This window comes from Thermobia domestica, chromosome 2 (assembly GCF_964235325.1).
Source record: "Thermobia domestica chromosome 2, izTheDome1.hap1.1, whole genome shotgun sequence".
NCBI lineage: Eukaryota > Metazoa > Arthropoda > Insecta > Zygentoma > Lepismatidae > Thermobia > Thermobia domestica.
Window position 1 is genome coordinate 178998176 of NC_137455.1, and position 21477 is coordinate 179019652.

Genomic DNA, 21477 nt, shown 5'->3' on the forward strand with positions numbered 1-21477 from the left:
ATCAAAAAATCTATGAAGTGAATTGTTGAATTTTCTCTCAAGCAAGAATAGAAATAATGTATACCATTAATCTAGCGGAAGTATCACTAGCTGAATACAGCAGTAAAAATCATATACACCATTTTAGGTGAAATACGATTTTGCATTTCATCAAATTCTCATACTGCTTAACGATTTTACCATGGACGAAATACTACAAGGATAAGTCATAAGTCTTGGAATATTCTAATACACAAAATACAAGTATTTATTACAGTACAGTGAAAGCAGATTAATATTCATAATAGGTCTATAGCCCCTTATGTTGGAGTGTATGCAGCCATCTTCCTGCCTGTACCTCGGCTCACGTCGATACCACGTCTTGTCCTTATAGGCAAAGTCAATCACTGCTGTTTCCACTTTCTGCTGGTTGTTGAAGCATACTGAATTCAGAAAGTGCGCTTCCAACCGAAACAGGTAGTAATTAGAAAACAGAGGTAAGGTCAGGATTATATGCTGGGTATGATTTGTGTTACCTTGTTCCAGTAGGGCGCAATTTCGGTTCACCTATACAGGATATTTTTGGCGCAGTGCAGCATACATTCATTTCAATTGTTCGGAATAAAGGTCGGATTAATGGAACGACAGTTAGGAACGAACTCGAAGTGAATTACCCAGTGGTATTTCCTCCTGACAGAGCACGACTTCATGCTCGAAACAGCCCTGTTTGACGACCAGTTCTGGAAGTTTGTCGTTGATCAACTACGGTTTTTGCATATTCGGATTTCAGAAAAAAAAACATCCACTTTACGTGGCAATCTATTTCAGTACATCACGCGGATTTTGTAACAGTTGTCGGCACACACTTACTCTCCTCTGGGCCTGAGCTGGGTCAACTCATGTGGCACAATGCAACAGCTCCAGATGGTCTTCCTGAGTTCGCGAAGGTGACTGAGACTGGACTGGAATTACAGTGGATTGGGATATGCCTAGCTGATTTGACAATCGACATGTGCTGGTGGGTACATTTTCCTCAATGGTGTGTAGTATTATCTCAGAATGTGTAACTCTGGGGCGGCCGAACCTTGACTGATCTTCGAGACTTTTACAATCTACGCAAAATTTCTGGAACTGAGTTCCTGTGCTGTGGATCATTGCACCTTCATTTTGCCTGACAAACGTTTCGGGTTGCTGCCGCAGCGACATGGCCGAGTTCGAAGACGTTGCTGGGCACTCATCCTCGCTCCCACTAAATCTGACTGAAGATACTGACGGAATGGCGGCCTCCGTGCTAAATAGTCCGCTTGCCACATTACCTCTTGGGCCAATTTGACCTTGCACTTGCAGTCAATCGCGGTGTATACACGTTCCTGCTGTTTGAGTTGTGTCAATATTTCAAGAGTTATGCCTCTTCTTTGTTTGACACAGGCAGGCTTTTAAAATACTGTTCTGTAAGGCCGCCGACCCGTAGAAAGAACCATGCCAGAACATGTGAAGAGAGCAACATCAAGCATCGTGACTTATGCTCTGTTGCCTAATCTCTCATGGACATCAATCAGAGTTGGACACTCTATATTATTAGGATAACTAATGTTTTCTCGGCTATTCCTCATTCATATACAATAACAAATGTTCTTATTTGTTTTTTTCTCTATATACTTTTCTTTATATTAATTGGGAAGGCATGTGAATTTGTGACTAATTATAGAGCCGTTCCTGTTTAACATTCATAGTTTCTTAGTACATAAATGTTATTATTATGACATAAGATTTTCTGTAATGAGCTACGTAACAACAAAAGCATTGGAAATGCATTAACAATTCGCACAGTTTAATGTAATTAACAGGTTTTGAAGATTGATGAAGACTGAAAATTGATTACAAAAGGAATACGTAATTCTGCAAAGTGGATATAAAGCATGTTTATCCGCAAAGCAAGACAAACAGAAAAGAAAAGACATGACAAAAAGAAAAAGAAAGAAAGAAAAGAAGAAAAAGAAAGAAAGAAAAGAAGAAAAAGAAATGCCGGAGCAGTTAGATTAACACAATAAATGAAAAGCTGTTTCGAACAACATTTGACTTTTTTGGAAACACAAAATGACTAAATCTTATCTCCTGCAGCGATTTAAGGAACTGTTGTCAAACAAATCAGGACTGAAAATTTCATAGCAACGAAATAAGCTATAAGCATTTCTTTAAAGGTCTTATTGTTTTTACTTTAAGAATATATATTTATCTAAATAAACAACTGAAAATTTCAGGCAAGTTGAAAATTACAGGGGAACCCACACACCCTGGTCGCCCGATAGCTATGGATCTGCTTCATCTGAAGCATCAGTGAGATAGTTCCTTTGTGAACAGAAGACGGATACTTCTTACTCAGTTAATGTCTTATGATTCCAGTTAATGTCTTACGCAGTTAACGTCTTAAAATATTACATAACCTTTAATAAAAATAAACAAATGTTGGTATTAACAAGTATTACTGTCATTTGTACACCACGTGAAGGAGTTCGGTTTATATGGTGTGATATTTCCTCAACTTATATTGAAACACGAAGTGGTGGTAGATTACTACCTCTTCCGATTTTAGTAGATCAATTAGAATGGAGACGAAATGTACCTTCTTGCGACGCTTAACTGATTCCAAAACAACCACTTCTCGCTATCTATTACCGTTTTTGTTCTATGTAGATCAAAATTTGTAGTAGATTTTTATCAGTTTCGGTGTTGGTCACTGTAGGGTTTAGAATTTTACTACGCAATAGCGGTGAAACTGACTTTTCACCTCTCTCTACCCAACCCCCGTTCCGTTGCCAAATCATTCCGTAGTTTTGGGGCCTCCAATGGTTTTACTTTGAATGTATTCATTAAATTCTGATACTGTATTAGGTACAAATAATCCAGGGGAAAATTACCATGGTATAATCACTTATCTAACTAGTCTTTCTGTAGATGGAGATTTCATCCCGACCCTCGAATTTCTCATTCCCTACCATATCTTTAATCTTACAGGATTCGAGATATGGCTATCTTATGATAACGACCTTTTTTCTTTCGTTCTAATGGAAACAATAAAAAAAGGGGGGGCTCGAACACGCCTTTAATTAGCATGTCTTTACTTTTAAAGTATTTCGAGGTAAGACCATCTTATTTTAAGGATTACAACTCCCATCCTTCTTCTTCCAGTCTTTTTTTCCCTTCCCTCTTAAGGAAAATATTTTAAAATGCTGAAACGCGTCTTTATTTATTTTAAATGAAAACTCTAAATACCAAATTTCGTGTCTCTAACCTTAACGAATTTCGAGACATGGCCAATAACGTTTATAACCCCACCCTTTTTCTTCCCGCCTTTTCCCTTACTTTCTAGAGCATATATATAACGGGTAAATACGTTACTAATTATTTTTGAATGAGAAGTCCAAATACCGAATTTCATGTCTCTAACGTTAACAGATTGGGAAATAGGACATTATATTATAATTATTGTAATTCCTGTCCCTTTTTCCTTCTCATCCCTTTCTTTCTCTTCTAGATCAAATATCAAAAAACGGTTAAATACGTGTCTAGTTAATTTAAATGAGAAGCCCATATACCAAATTCTACGTTTCTACCCTTCAGAGGTTCTATTCTGAGATATGGCCATTTTGCTACCCCCTATCCCCCTAACCCTCCGGATTAAAAAAAAAATCCTTACTTAGTAGAGCCTTACATAACAAGCCCTGTCCAAATTTCAAGTTTTTAGCATAAGTTATTTGGCTGGGTGTTGATCAATCGGTCAGTCAGTCAAGATTTCTTATATATATAGGGCCGGATTTAGGAAGGTGCAAAGGTGCACGTGACCCCCTTCCTCGTATATATACACTGTCTAAAATGAGAAGCTAGCAGGAAAATAGCAACATTTTCCGAACATTTCTGTCATCATGTTCGTTTGGTGCTTACAAAAAACAAAAAAAAAAAAAAAAAAGCGTCGATTTTCTAAAGGTTGAAGGAAAAGGATTCACCAAGCAAAACAATATAATATTTGTCAAGTAGGAAGAAAACAGAAACCAGGAGGAGAAAACATTTTTTCCTGCATAACACTCTGCGACCCTCTTTAAAATACTTTCCCTGTTCTATGCGTCAGCGTTGTCAAGGGGTAAAGAATATTGCCACATGTCACTATGAAGAGTTTCAGTGTGATTGGTTATTTTGTAGTTATTGGTGCACTTCCCATCAGACAATCGTGGATCTGGCCTATATATCGGGTGTTGCAAAATAAGTGTTACAACTCTTGGGAGGTGAATCCTGCCACTGAGATAAGAAAAAAAGTTCTCTTGAACTTTCGGCTATCGGACATAGTTTCAGATCTACAAGGTGCCGAAAGCGTGGGAAAATGACTTTCGGACGCCAATAGTTCGGAAACTATCCAACGTAAAGAGGGCGGGTAAAAAATTCACTGAAGAAGTCGTACCTGCTGTATTGAATTTTGCATGTTTCACAATCCTACCATGCACGCGCAAGGGATTCCCCAAAGGAAAGTAGGGAGTCCCGGATAATGTGCTAAATAAAAGTTGGTCTAAATGGATATGAATTGATGGGGTTTCTACCAGGTAACAATAATTCGTTTGTATTAAGTCGATATCTGGAACAATACAAAATGGCGGACACTTTCATGCTCGTTGTGTGTGGTTGCATAATCGCCAGGTACGGATGATGGACAACAGTGAAGTTCTGAGTATTAAGTGTTGCGAATTTGTACTCAAATGCTCTAGAAAGACATCTGGAGTGTCGGTAGAGCACAACAAATGGAGCAGGGTGATTCACATGTGTGGAAACACGTAACGAAAAATGCCCAGAAATGCACTCATACTCAGTAAACGTGAGTTCAAAGCGTCGGAAATGTAAGGATTAGCGTCAAGAACATGAAAACAAATTCACCAATAATATTCCCTCAAACCGACGCAATATGGCTGACACTGTTGCCAAATATTTAATACACCACTCAGTGGTAGAGCGTTCACCTCTGGTGCTTGGGGTCCCGGGTTCGATCCCAGCCCCCACCAAATGGACTTTGTGGTGGACAAACACCATGTGCGTGGGTTTTCACGGGGTTCTCCCGTTTCCTCCCACTTTCTTCATTCCACCATTTCATTCATTACTCATCATCACCGTCTCCTTTAGCCTAACCGGCATAACCGTGGGACGTAAAACTCAAAGATTTCATTTTTCATACACCAATCAGGGCTGCAAACTCAATACTAAAATAGCTTTTCTTCTTCAGTCGTTTCTCATTCGTATACAGGAATAAATGCCCATATTTTTCTTCAGTACTTTTTATTGTATTACGTGGGAAGGCACGTGTCTTTTTGACTACATTATAGAGCCGCTCCTGGGTTTAACAGAGATGGAGATTAAATATATTCTTGAGACGCTTACTCGATTGCAGGTTCTCGCAGTCTATTACAATTTTTACTCTATAAAGATCACGTTAAAACCAGAAATTGTTTATTTCTATCACTTCCGGTTTGAATATCACCTTCATCGATAAACTAATTTTTTAACTTTTGACATTCTATATTCTGATCAAATTTGGTGAATATCCACCAAGCAGTTCTTGAGATTTGTTGTCTCCCGGACGGACGGATGGACACATTGAAAGACAGGGTAAATATATAAAGGAGTTTTAGTAAACAAAAACTTTTTAAAAAGGAATCTGTTGTGTTAAAATATTAATTGCAAATACCGAGATTTTCAATGTTTGTGACCTTGTATACCTTTCGCAATTTATTTGCGAAAGAAGTGTCGCAATCAGTGAATAAATTGTCTGCAATTACTTTATGATGAGGAGGATATATATATAGTCTAGAATTGTAGGTTCTTTTCTTACATACTGCCTATGTGTACAACGCAACTCCTGTGCCATATACAAAAATGAATATTTTATATTCATTTCACATCATGTTTATTTTTTCTCGAAACACAAATACATATCGGCTACTTGAAAATTTGTTATAGAACAAAACTCGTAAAAGTATACAACGGAACATAAATGTTCCTGAAGACGGTTCAAAAAGAACAATTAATACAAGTGAGCCTATCTGTCTGAGTGTTCTGCCCGAGAGCAAGTTCTAGCCGGCTTTCTTAACGGTTGGGGCCACTAAGCCAGTTAGTAGTGGTAAGATACGGTAGGATAGCACTCTTGCTGCAACTCACGCCTCTGGTACAAGGGGTACCGGGTTCGATTCCTAGTGGGAGAATCTTGAAATTTGAACACATTATAGTGATTCGCACTCTGTATAACTGTAGCTTCCCGTCTCGTATAACGTTGGTGCTGAAAGGGACGTTAAACCTCAATATACCAAACCAGCAGGGGTAGGGTGACCAGTGGCTTTCCCCTGTGGTTCAAGAAAGAAGTATGGTAAACTGGTAACTGCGTGCTGGAGTGGGGGAACAGGTTGAGAATCAGGATTACAAATGTAAGAATAGTGTAATTAGGATTCATTAAATAGGTAATCGCTTGTAAATGTCAGTTAATATTCCTCTGATATAAAACTAACTGTAAAAAAATATTATGGTTTATGTCGTCAACGAACTGTTACTATATTATATCGTAATATGTTTGGTACCGTAATCTGCAGTGATGTCCACAGTGAAAATGGTAGAATCAAGTTAGAGAATGGTAAATTTTGAGCGGGAAATGGTAAATTTGGAAAGAATGGTAAATGGGAGAAACGAGCGCTTAGTGATCTGTGTAATGTAGCAGTCTTTTTTAAATATACGTAACACACACTACATCAAGCTCACCATCAAGTATTTGTTTCTGATGCGAGGTGATGATTAATGTTGCTAAAAATTCAGTTAATAATTACGGTGGTATTTACATGTAAAGCTGCAAGTATGGAACTTTCCATCTCTTTTTTCACTCCACTTTCGAACGTGGCGGTACAATCTTCTTAAACAACAAAAGATCTGTCGACGAATAAGGATCATCGTACGCATTTCCGTGTACTGTAGCTATGAAATAAGTGTGGTAATGTATTTTCAATCTGCTACAATACCAGCAAGGTTGAAGAAAAACACGATTTTTCAAAACAAAAAAAAATGTTGATCTTTTATTATTTAAATCGACTTTTTAAAAAATGTATATAACTTGTAGTTGATTTTTTTAAAAAAAAAGAAACAAAATTTAAATGATTTTCCTTTTCTTAATTGGTAAACTACAGGGGTTTCAAGTTTCTTTATTAAGCGATGTTAGAATAAAAACGAAATCAGGAGTTTCCCTATATTTATGTAGTGGTGTTATTCAACAGAACCGGTTGTTAGTATTCTTCAGGTTTCCAGAAACGGTTGTTGTGAGTATCTCTTCACCTCTAGATTCAATACTTACAAATAAAAATAATTATAATAATATTCTAGTAGTGGATTCTGATTTTATTTTGAAAATCAATATACAAAATATCAATTTACAGATGTTATATGAATGAATCCTAATCACTATTGCTAGTATCATTTAAATAAATAATAATATAATCATTTAGTGATAATATTACTACTAAGTTAATAATTCACAGAACCGGTTGTTAAATAATTTAAATGACACCAATGCATTTATGTTGAGATTTCTGCATGGTGTTTCTAATGTGACAGTAGGGGGCGCGGTGGCTCAGTGGTAGAGCGTTCACCTCTGGTGCTTGGGGTCTCTAGTTCGATCCCAGCTCGTGCCGTGTGGACTTTGTGGTGGATAAACACCGTGCTCGTGGGTTTTCTCGGGGTTCTCCCGTTTTCTCCCACTTTCTTCATTCCACCATTTCACTCATCTCTCATCATCACCGTCTCCTTTAGCCTAACCGGCATAATCGTGGGACGTAAAACTTAAAGATTTCATTTCATTTTTTTTTCTAATGTGACAGTTACTCAGTAGCAGTGCAATGTTTATACAATATTGTTTACCGAACACGTAAGAGCGGACGCGCTCACTGTGACCTTGCGAATTCAATACACGATTGGACGGAAGAAAGATAATGTACGATAGTCTTAATTTTCCTTTTTAATCAGTAAACAAAGTAAAATATGCAGTGCAGAATATGTTATCATTTTGCAAACTGCAATAAATTTGTATTGCGCTACATAGCAAGTATGTAGCCTTTTAAAAATGGTTTGTTTACAAATTGAATAACTTTTTTACAGCTCATTTCATAATACTTTCCTAATCATGAATATCAGTATCTTATGCTTTAAAATTGTAAAATTATTCAAGATAAACATGCATATCAGCATGAACTGTACATGAATATAAATATTTGATATCAAGTTATCTGCACTTAGTATGACAATGATAATGAGCACAATATGTAGACGTAGTAGTAAGACGTTTCTACTCAAAACTTGCTTCTTTTTAAATATTTTTCACTTTTCTTTGTATGATTTGTATTACCACAATATTTAAAATTCTGAAGTAAAAATTGTGGGTACTAAATGTTAAATGGATTCAAATTTACTCCTCAAGTCTCCTGTACAATATGAAATGATTTAATTATTTAATTAGACTGTCAAGAAATCATGGGTCATTAATTTTAATCTTAAAAAAATAGATATTTTATTTAAACTTACATTATTCAGATCCTACCATCACATAGTAAGGATTAAGATGCTAGTTTCAGATGGATATTCGATTAGTGACCACAAAAAATGACCAGAAATACTGTTTTTTTAACCACTGATTTAAAACAAATCACCCGATTTAAATCGCTTTGATTTAAATCAATCAATCGTGAATACCAGTAAAAGTTAAATAGAACAAAATATGAAATAACTTGATTTCGCACATTTAGAAATCATGAAATTATACATTATAAATTATACATAATCTATAATTTTTGATGTCAAAGAAATATACCATTGAATTTCTACATATAAGAAAAAAATTCTGAATGAGCGACTGACTGATGAACGTCAGGCCAAAACGCGTAAGCTACAAACTTGAAATTTTGACATTGAATACGATTTTTGACGTAAGGTATCACTAACGAAGAATTTTTGGAAATTCGGCAAGGAAGGCGAGAAAAATGGGTGGCATTTATTATAGTAAAATGTTCATATGTCCGAATCTCTTGAGGGATAGAGACGTTAAATTTGCTCCTAGACTTTTCACTTAAAATAGCTAATTAAAGACGTGTTTCAGCGTTTTTTGTTTGTTTGTTTGTTTCTCCTAAAAGGGAAGAAAGAAGGTAAGAGTTCCAATTGTTATGGACTTATCTCGAAATCCCTTACGATTACAGACATGTTAGGAAACGGCGGTAGGGTCTATATACATTCCTTAAAAACAAGTGGGTATACGGCATAGTATTTCCAGAAATTCCGTCTTAACAAGAGAAGGGGCCAATTTTTTTCTTTTTTATTATTCCCTCAATTTCTAAAAATGACTTGGAGGTTGTCAGTTTAATCATAACGGGAAAATGAATGAACCCTTTGAAATGAATTTCTGAACACAGTTAGCATTTGGTTTGATTTGATTGTGAAGTTTAGCGTCCCTTTCGGCAGCGAGGCTCTACAAGACGTGGACCTATAGCTTAAACTGGGATGCAAATCACATGAGCTCCAGCCAGGAATCGAACACGGGTCTTCCATGCCAAAAGCGCGTACGCTAACCGCTTAGCTAGAAGGAAGCTCTTACTTAGGCCTTGGGTGACACAGATTTTTATAATTTCACTTTGATTGAAATGCGTACTCGAAGGGGAAAGAGGTTTAAATTTTTCGCAAATAATAATGCCATAAACATATTCTTGTCATGCGAAGAACGGAAGCAAATGCTGAAATACGAAGTGCGAGATCATACACCGAGCAAATCCGATGGTCTGGGGGCAAAGTCCCCAGCTAGCCGAGGGCTAGTTTACTATAAATCAAATAGTCATTTGCATACATGTTTACTTACGTTATTTTTTTTTATCTTAGCGGGTTATTGATACTAAAAAGAGAAGAGTGAACAGGGCCGTAGCTTGTGTGGGCAGAGAGGGCAACTGCCCCCCAGGGAAGATCTCCGCCGTTCGAAAGGGGGGAGGGCCTACTTTAACACAAAATTTCTTATTCATATACGATACGAACATGAAATTACAAATGAAGTATCAAACAGGTTCACTACATTATATAAACAAAACAGCACACAAAATAGTAAATAAAACAAAAATGAGTCGGGGGCCCATTTCAGTAAAAAAAAAAGTACTATTAGGAGCCCCAGAAATAATATTTATTTGTATGGCTTTGAGATTTGTCAATACTGTCCCCTTAATTAATTTGATGTATGGAACGGGCCCAGGAGCGTAACTAACGGCCCCGCTGACCCTGCCGTGCGGGAGGGCCCACAGGCTCCGGGGAGACACAAAGAGTAAGAGGAAGATGAAAAGAAGGGCCCTTTTTCGAATTCTGCGGGAGGGCCAAACTTTTTCTACGGAGCTCAAATGTTAATGCTTCCCCCCAGAAAAAAAATCGTTAAGTTATGGCGCTGAAAATGAACTTACGTTATTCAAAACAACGCATAAAATGATAGCCTATTTGTTTGTATATCATATTAAATTTGATGCATTTTGTATTGTAAGCGAAACAGGAAATCAGTTCAACTTTTTACACGAGAAACTGCGTTTGCATAAACCGCTATGATGGAAGACAAATGAATGCAAATATACGATTCTACAAGTGTTCCGTACAGATGTTATCCTTCTAAATTCAATAAATAAATAAATAAATAAATAAATAAATTTCTTCAATTTGGCTATGTTAAGGTCTAATGAAGTCTTGATTATTTATTTACGAAATTGCCTAACACACTATTCGAGATCGAAATCAAAACAAGACCATGGGGTGCGAATTATTCCATCAGATGATCACAGTAGAGCCTGATCACCAGTAAAAGTAACTATTACCACATCTCAATAGCACTTAATATTTAATTTATGTATGATCTCATCTTGCAATTTCTGGGAATTTGTCGTGTCCAAAATATGGTAACCTCCCACGCTTTATTAATTCAATTCTTGTTAATCCAATCTACATCCTAATTAACCAAAAAATAATATTTCAGAATTTTGGATCGATTCCCGATTTCATACGGATAAAATGTACAAATATCAATAAAGAAAACATTAATTGTGTTTCGTTTAATAATATTTACGTTATTTAAATAAGATGATTTTGATTTTAAGTCCTTCTAACAAATTAATTATTCAACGATGCATTTATCTGCATTCGAGATATTGCATAATAAAATCTATTTGGTATATCGAACTAATAACATAAACCCATACATAATAAATAACATACTTGTATGATGTTGACAACAGTCCACTTTTATTAGTAATGTCTATTCCACTTGTCGCATTATGAAGTACCGTTCCTTTGCACATAGCGCCTGATGGGTTAACGTTATACAACCTGTGATGCAACCAAATGTCAACAAAAATACTACCACGAAGTGTGAACGACGCAGCAGCAATAATAAAAATACAAGAATATTCATTCTAGTGTATTCATTCATTCAGATTTACATCAAACGAAGGGACACAATCAGGAAGAACGTGTCAATATAACACCTAGTCAATCGTTATATGATTTTTTTCCCTTCGATGCACACAGAAAAATAAAATATCAGACTTGACATTGACAGTACACAAACATTAGTCCACAGCAATTCTTACGCTACACGTAATGTTACTCACCTGAAATTCACACTCCACCACTTCCGTGTCTTCTAATAATCGTACCGTACATTTATATGTCACATTTATGTCACTTTTGCTTCCAAATTTCAGCATCGCTGAAATAACTTGCCACCTTCACTACTATTTTTTGCGACCTCACTGGCCTCAAGACAACCCGATTCATGAGTCCTCTCCACTTCCAATTGATCCCACTGTTAATGTAGCATTAAACTCGGGAATGGACCATCCGCTAGACAATAAACAAGTGAAACAGAAAATCGAACCACGCACCAATCCAAAAAATAAGGGCTTCCTATCTTAAATTGTAATGACAACTTTCACTGTTACTGCTACCAATAAACGTACAACTTGTCAAGTATATAATGAATAGTTTTCTCACGAAATATTTCGCGAAAGACGTGAATAAAGCTGTATTACAGTAGTGCATTGGAAACCACTGCTAAAACTCCTCATGCGAAAGTTGAAGCTCCGCCGAGCTTACCGAGTATGAGAATATCACGAGACAAAATATTCACTTCCGCGATTTTAGTACTCTCCAATATTCACAGGTAAAATGATCGCATCTGCTTTTCAGCAAATCACACTTCTCTATTATATAGCTAAAAGCCGCAAATGCATACTGTAAAGTTTACTTATGTGATGACCCCCAGCATTACATATATATTGTTTTCTGCTATTGTCAGTTAATGCCTCAGGATTATATGATTAGCCTGACGTTAATAACATAATCTTTCCCGAAATCTAAAAATATACGGCTTTATGACTTTGGATAGCAATAAAAAATTAATAATGCGCTCTAGCAGGTCCTTATCCACTGGGGGTCGGGCCCTCTCAATTTTTACTGTTCCCCTAAAATTTTCGCCGGTAGGCTTGCAAATGAACTATAATATAGTTGAATCGGCCAGGGCCCCCTAAATTCTAACGCACCCTCCTACATTTTTGAGCTGGCTACGGGCCTGTGATTTAAGATCTTAGAATTAATGTAAATACATTAAGTAAGAGAGTAAATAAGTTTTATTTTGATTTTCTTATGATTAATGCATATTTAAGTAGTACTTGTGCTGATCGTACTTTAAGTCAGTGGTTCCTAACCTTTTTAACTGACAACACACGTTACTAACTCATCACAACACACTTTTTGTGTTTTCTTAATAATAATAATAATAATAATAATAATAATAATAATAATAATAATAATAATAATAATAATAATAATAATAATAATAATAATAATAATGTGACACTATAAGTTTCTATAAAGTAGTGACTCCCATGTATTACTGACTATTCTTGCTACCGCTATGTTGACTGATACAGTCTGTTTCAAAATTAATTTCCGTATTAAATCCTTCATGAATTTTAAATTCTAAAATTTCGTGAGAAACCCTACAAGACTACGTGACACACCAACTGGGAAACAATGCTCTAAGCACTTTTTACTTTAAATATTACTGACAGCGCTAGAATAATTACTGTAAAGTTCGTACATATTATTATATTTTACAATTGTAACCTAAGTGGCAAACCCAGACATAAACTCTACTTCATGAATACAAATTAAGATATTGAATGTTGTAGAATAATGCTACATGGATTCTCTAAAATTTTATCACTATATTATTTATTTAAAACTAGCATCAATTATCAGCTTCGCTGGATTAAAATAAGAAAAATTAATATGTTTCGTTAGTCAGTCAGTTTTTCCTATTACTGAAGCGCTTTCTGATATTGGTCATTTTCGATCATTTTTATATATATCTCCCTCTCCACAAGTTGTGGGGCTGAATTTGGACTTAAAGGGCATCTCAGCGATCCCGAAAGCTATGGATTTGACACTAATATCGGTCATTTTTGATCATATATATACCTCCTCCAGTTGCACCGTCAAAGTGAAATGATTGAGATTGCCGGGTGGTTCAAGAATTACTAAGTCACTTAGTCACTTTCGTTTTTATTTATATAGATATATTCCATTCTTTCCATGATTCTCTTTTTTCTTTCTTTCTTTCTTTAAATTAGAAATTTAGGGTCTAAGTTACGTGGATCAGAAACTTTCGGAACGTCCTGTGGTTATGTTTTGTAGGCTAAAGAAAACAGATGATTAATGAAATGAACTGATGGAATGAGCATGTGGGAATAAATGGATAAACTTTTAAAAAACTCTCACAAGTAAACCTTACGTTTGGGTGAATCGAGTTCCTAACTGAGACACATATGAGAAAGTAGTACTAAATGTGGTCAGTATTTCAGTTAAGTTGTAGGTGCGAAGCTCCAGGGGTTTAGGAGATACAGCTACCAGAACATCACATGGAAGTACAGAATAGTCTTCATACAGTTGGAGGTAAAAGCTCTGTAAGACCTCTTGTAACGACAAAAGGTGAATAACAAATATATGGGTACATATTAGGACTAGGGGGAAGTCATATAGTAAGGGTATACCTTACGGCGGCCATCTTGAAATCCGCCATTTTGAATTAAGGTTAAGTTTTTAAAATAGGAATAGGGTCATGTGATACATGATTTAAGGCGCAAATTTTATTCAGAAGAACAATGGTGACGTTGCTTTTGATTTACGCGCAATTGGTAAAAAGTTACAGGGAAATTAAATATTGTTGCAGCATATGTATTAGTCCTTTACCCCACCTTGTGAATTTTGTGTTACCACCATTGTATTTCTGATTAACTTCTAGCCCGAAGTCATCTATTGCATTACTCTATTCCCATTTAATTTTGTGCTGGTTAATGATAAAGCAAAAATGGATTAAGCAAAAATGATAATCCAATGGATACTGTTGGATTTACGGTAAAATTTGCTATTAATGTGTCACTGTTACGCGTTTTGTTTAAAACTTTTGTCTAATTCAAAATGGAGGATTTGAACATGACCGCCATCAAGGTAACTCTTACCATAGACCTAATATTTTTCCACCTGCTTTTTATTTAATTATTATCATTAACACAAAATTTACAAGGCGGGGTAAAGGACTAATACATATGCTGCAACAATATTTAATTTCCCTGTAACTTTTTACCAATTGCGCGTAAATCAAAAGTAACGTCACCATTGTTCTTCTGATTAAATTTGCGCCTTAAATCATGTATCACATGACCCTATTCCTATTTTAAAAACTCAACTTTAATTCAAAATGGCGGATTTCAAGATGGCCGCCGTCAGGTATACCCTTACTATATGACTTCCCCCTAGTCCTAATATGTACCCATATATTTGTTATTCACCTTTTGTCTTTACAAGAGGTCTTACAGAGCTTTTACCTCCAACTGTATGAAGACTATTCTGTACTTCCATGTGATGTTCTGGTAGCTGTATCTCCTAAACCCCTGGAGCTTCGCACCTACAACTTAATTGAAATACTGACCACATTTACTACTACTTTCTCATATGTGTCTCAGTCAGCAACTTGATTCACCCAAACGTAAGGTTTACTTGTCAGACACACTGTTGCCCACAACATACTCACATGGGCTGGGATTGAAACAGGGATTCCTAGTAACGTTGCACTAGTGTCTTATATTAAATTACTGATGGCAATAAGATAACTCATTCAGGCTAACGAATCTTTAAAATTATATAGGGCTACTAGTTAAATTATTATTATTCATTTTAATAGGCTAAAAATATTAGTTAGAGTAAAGTTTCGAAACTTAAGTGGATTTTCCAGAGTAATCTTATTTCATAACGGCCATTTTCAAAGCGTGTTCTACACAATATGAAACTAAAATACATACTTTAGAGAAAATTCATCATTTATATATTTCATTTATATCTATTTGTTTGTCATTTGATAGTCTGGTTGTTGTAGTTGCGAAGGTAACGTTTCTTTATGAAAAAGATACAAAATAACATGGTGTTAGCTATAGAAAAAAAGTTAAATTTTTATGTGTGTGTCGTAGAATTTTTCATTGTACACTACGAGTGTCAAAACTGAAAAAGATCGGTAAACTAATTATTTGATTATTTTATCGCACTGCCAATCTGTGGTTTCTTCTCCTCCCGATTCTTTCTTTTTATCTGAACGCGTTATTAAAACATCACTCCAGCCTTTCTCAATTTGTGATTCGCGGACCCCTCATGGGTCCGTGGCATTATTGGTATCTTATAACGTATAAAAGATGCAAATAATGGCATGGATCCGTTGTATGTAGCTATGTTCTATACATTAGTCCCGCAGTCAGACATCCAAGTTTGGGAGAGGACCATAAATATGTTAGGTGGGAGTAAGTCGTTAAAAATATTAAACCGTTCAAAATCAAAAATTATTTAAATCTCATGTGCATGGTAACAATAATTATCATTTTATCCCTTTACTCTAGCTTCATACAATGATAATAATAATAGTACATTTCAACAACTTCCAGTTTTAGTACAATGTTACGGGTTGTGACGGTATGTTCTGTTGACACTCTGAATCGATAGCAGAAAACTGTTTGTCATATTACCGGTACTATTTTTGTTCTATAGTAATAAATGTTGAAACCGGGAATTACTAATTATGAACCACTCCCGGTTTGAATAGAGGGTTAGTAAAGAAGATAGAACACATCTTGGAACAATGAATCGATTGCAGAAAACCATAATCGATATCTCTTACCGTTTTTCCTCTGTGAAATTCAGTGTTGAAAACGGGAGTAATATTAAATTTGAACCACTTGCGGCTTTGGTAGGCTGTTCGAAATAGCCATGATACGTTGCTTTGAAACACTGAATCGTTTTCAAGAAACCAGTTCTCGCTATCTGTTATACTTTTCATTCTATGGTGATAAACGTTGAAACCGGAAATTAATAATTTGAATCACTTCCTGTTTGAATATAATGTTAACGGAGGAGATAGGATCTGTTGTTGGGACGCTAAATCGATTTCAAGAAGCCACATCTTCTTATCTCTCACCATTTTTGCCCTGATACCTGTCGTCAGACGAACGGACAAAGCCAGTCTGTAAGTCTTCCATCACTTATGCATAGCATAGTAGTAGTAATTGCATGACTTGAGGCAAATTTTCCGCCCCCTGGAGCGTGGCGCCCGCCGCCGTCGCCAAAATTTTGCGCCCCGGGCTCCCGGCGCCCATTTTTGGGGTTACATGTTATGACGTCATAGGGTCACGTGATGTTAGACCATGTCTTTTTTGGGTTACGTGATGTTAGGCCACGCCTTTATGGGTTACGTGGTGTTAGGCTACACCTTTATGGGGTAGTTTTACCGAGGGGGGGTTGATTTTGTTTTCTTTTACGGCAAAAAATTTTGGAGATCGTTACTTTTTAATGGAATATAGGTCTATGTATAGTTTACTTTGCGGTATATAATTTCAATTTTTCCGCCCCTAGGCCACACCCCGTTCGCCTTTATGGGGTAGGTTGTTGATTTTGTTCTCTTTTTATGGTATAAAAATTTGGAGATTGTTACCTTATGATGGAGTACATGTGTATGTATAGCTTATTTTGTGTTACTTGATTTTAACTTTTGCGCCCCTGGAGTGTGACGCCACTGAAATTTTGCGCCCCCGGCCTCTTTAGTTTACATAGTTTACGATCCGCCTTTATGGGGTAGTTTCACGTATGGGTTTATTTGTTTCCTTTTATGGTTATAAATTTGAAGAATGTTATTTCCTTTTTACCTTATAGGATGTATATATAGCTTACCTTATTTTTGTTCCCTTTGATACGCCCATGCGCACACCTTAGCATTACGTCATGGGGTTACGTGGTGTTAGGCTTTATGGGTAGACTTACCGAAGGGGTGCAGGAGTACATAGGACCACCCCTTAAATTTTGGAAATTGCCAAATCTAAAAATTTGGTACGGTAGCCTAGGACCATAGTATGTACCTCTATCAGTATTGGGTGTCTATGTCGTTCCCTTTCATGGGTAAAAAATTGCCAAAAATTCAAATTTCGGAGGATTTGACCTAATTTATCCCCTTTTTGAGGTATTATTACCTTATATAATTATATGGGCGTATACAGGGGTCCATTACCTTTCATAAGACATGGGTATATTAATGCATCCCTTGAAAAATTTGGGAGGGGTACCATGGCCCACCCCTTAAATTTTGGAAATTGACCAATTTAAACATTGGGTATTATAGTATAGGACCCTAATATGTATTATGATAAATTTGGATGGTCCACCTCGTTCCCTAATAGGGGTACAAAATTGCCAAAAATATAAACGTAAGCAATACGTTATACCACGTGTTTGGTTTTTGGTCGATTTTATCCCCTTTGATGAGGTGTTATTATCCTATATAGTTATATGGTCATGTATAGGGGTCCATTCCCTTTCATAAGATATGGGTATATTTATGCACCCCCTTTAAAAATTTGGGAGGGGTACCTTGGCCCACCCCTTAAATTTTAGAAATTGTCCAACTTAAACATTTGGTATTATAGTACTGGACCCTAACATGTATTATGATAAATTTGGGTGGTCCACCTCATTCCGTTTTAGGGGTATAAAATTGCCAAAATATAAACGTAAGCAATACGTTGTACCACGTGTTTGTTCTTCTGGCCCATTTTATACCCTTTGATGAGGTCCTATTACCTTATATAGTTATATGGTTATGTATAGGGGTCTATTTCCTATCATAAGATATAGGTACATTTGTGCACCCCTTTAAAAATTTGGGAGGGGTACCTTGGCCCACCCCTTCATTTTTAGAAATTGCCCATTTTACACATTTGGTATAATAGTATAGGACCCTAATATATATTACTATAAATTTGGGTGGTCTACCTCGTTCCCTTTCATGGGTACGAAATTGCCAAATTTTTAGTACAACCACGTGTTTCGTTTTTGACCTAATTTATTCCCTTGGATGAGGTCCTATTACCTTATATGGTTGTATGGTTATGTATAGGGGTCCATTACCTATCATAAGACATAGGTACATTTGTGCACCCATTTAAATTTTTGGGAGGGGTACCTTGGCCCATGCCTTAAATTTTAGAAATTGCTCATTTTATATATTTGGTATTATAGTATAGGACCATAATAGAGATTACTATAAATTTGGTTGGTTCACCTCGTTCCCTTTCATGGGTACGAAATTGCCAAATTTTAATACATTCACGTGTTTGGTTTTTGGCTCAATTTATCCCCTTGGATGAGGTCCTATTACCTTATATGGTTATATGGTCATGTATATTGGTCCATTCCCTATTATAAGACATGGGTATATTGATGCACCCTTTAAAAATTTGGGAGGGGTACCTTGGCCTACCCCTTTAATTTTGGAAATTGCCCAATTTAAACATTTGGTATAATAGTATAGGACCTAATATATATATATATATATATATATATATATATATATATATATATATATATATATATATATATTACTATAAATTTGGATGGTCCACCTCATTCCGTTGTAGGGGTACGAAATTGCCAAATTTTAGTACAACCACGTGTTTCGTTTTTGACCTAATTTATTCCCTTGGATGAGGTCCTATTACCTTATATGATTATATGGTCCATTTCCTATCATAAGACATAGGTACATTGATGCACCCCGGGAGGGGTACCATAGCCAATCCCTTAAATTTTGGAAATTTTCCAATTTAAGCATTCGGTATTATAGTACATGACCTCAATATGTATCATGATAAATTTGGGTGGTCCACCTTATTCCCTTTCATGGGTAAAAAAATTGCCAAAATATAAAGATAAGCAATATGTTGTACCACGTGTTTGGTTTTTGGCCCAATTTTTCCCCTTTGATGAGGTTTTATTACCTTATATGGTTATATGGTCATGTATATATGTTCATTTCCTATCATAAGACATGGGTCTACCAAAAATCAAATTTCGGAGGTTATTGACTCCTATTTAACACGTTATATGGTTTATTACCTTCATATGTTTATGTTCCCTTTTAAATTTGGGAATTATCAAATAACAAAATTCGTTAAACGTTTTCTAGGACCCATTGGTATTCCTCTTATGGCCAAATATTCAAAATTTATAGGTTATTGACCGGCTTGGGTAAATCATTGTCAAATATGAGTATGATCACGTGATCAGTTATTGACCTATGATGGGATTAGGAGTCCAGGACATTGGTACATCTAAACTTTCTAGGATAATTTGAGAATGCGTCATTGGTTTTGATTATTACAGCCTATGGACCAAATATAAACGTAAGCAATACGATGTACCATGTGATTGACCTTGATGAGGTAGTGTACAAGGATACATAGCTAACCTTATTGAATCTTATGACTCATAGTCTTAAGGAAATACATGCTACAACACTGGCAAAGTTATTGTTGATGCAATTTGATTGGTTGATCACTATCTTTCGTGCAATCTGATTGGCTGATCACTATCTTTCGTGCAATCTGATTGGTTGCTGATTTTCAAATCTTTGCTGCATTCACTTTCAAGTTTTGTTTAACATTTAAAAAGTTTTTGAAATTTTTGTTTGAAAATTTTTTTGTTTGAAACTTTGGTTTGAAATTTTTTCGTTTGAAATTTTGTTTGAAAATTTTGTTTCTAAAGTTTTGTTTAAAAAATTTTTGTTTGAAATTTTTGCTTCAAAATTTTTTGTTTGAAATTTTTTTGTTTTGACATTTTTGTTTCAAAATTTTGTTTGAAATTTTTTCGTTTGAAATTTTTAATTTTTTTCGTTTCAAAACTAAAAAAATTTTTGTTTGAAATTTTAGTTTAAAAAATGTTCGAATTTTTTTCTGTTTGAAATTTTTTGTTTGAACATTTTTGTTTCGAAATTTTTGGTTTCAAATTTTTAAGTTTGTGCACTCATTAGTGAAGAACCGGAACTGCTTAGAAGAAAATTTGGTTTGAAAATTTTTGTTTCGAAAGTTTTGTTTGAAATTTTTGTTTCAAAGTTTGGTTTGACATTTTTAAAGTTTGTGCACTCATTAGTAAAGAACCGGAACTGTTTAGAACTAAAACCTCTGGCAACATTGTGGTGCAATGGGACACGTCAGAACATGGGGTTGTACTTGAAATGAAAAAAAACACAATTCATTGAAATGGATCATTTTATTACACTCCACATACAGCCATACCAGATAGTGGTTCTGGATATTGTCGATACAATGTATTTTGAACTTCTTGCACTAGTTTGTCTTTAGCATATAATTTTAATTCCAATTGAAGCCTTTTAAGGTCTATTGCAATATCAATTGGTGGAAACTCAATGTTCATTTGATCACAAATAAACTGTTTATCAATACAGGTATGCACCCACGAACGATGTTGACAACCATCACAATATCTAGATACATGTTGTACAATATGCATAACACATTTTTCAAAATAGTACTTTTTCAGGTTGCACACTGCCACTGCATGTTTCACACACTGAAATACGCTGATGAATTTGTTCCATTCCGTTTGCGTTAGATACACCATGTTGCGAGGGACATGGAATGTACTCTTTTTACGTAACAGCACCATCTTCTCTTCGAGGACTGTACGCAGCACCACTTCATGATTTGAGCTTAATGATTTGACTATGGTCACATTTAGCTCATCATGAAAATAATCGTTCATTTGGTCGATTCGTGAACATAATATTTGCCATTCTTCACAGGTCAGTTGTACACCAAATTGTTCTGCTTTGCCCAATCGAATCACTGGTTCAAATGTTCTAGCACTGATACCAATCATCACATGTTTTGTTTGAAATATATTTATTGGATAATAGCTTGCGAAGATGAACTCTTTATCGTTAGAAGTACACATCTTTCCTGCTGAAACGCACTTGCTCAAATGATTTCGTGGTATTTGCTGATTTCATAGAGTTATTGCTGACGTCAT

At 35.6% G+C, this 21477-nt stretch overlaps 1 protein-coding gene across 5 annotated transcripts in view; it reads right to left on the reverse strand.

Annotated features, from left to right (window-relative positions):
* The window catches only part of Frmd5 (FERM domain containing), a 334663-nt gene extending 322563 nt beyond the window's left edge, over positions 1–12100 (reverse strand). For 4 of the 5 annotated variants that reach the window (XM_081748047.1, XM_081748042.1, XM_081748044.1 and 1 more), the window contains exon 1: positions 11670–12099. In XM_081748047.1, coding sequence (XP_081604173.1) covers positions 11670–11765 — 96 coding nt within the window. In that variant the 5' untranslated portion in view covers positions 11766–12099. Of the gene's footprint in view, positions 1–11669 lie in introns of all 5 variants that reach the window. The other variant, XM_081748053.1, reaches the window with a different exon arrangement.
* Between the last annotated feature and the right edge of the window lie 9377 nt (positions 12101–21477).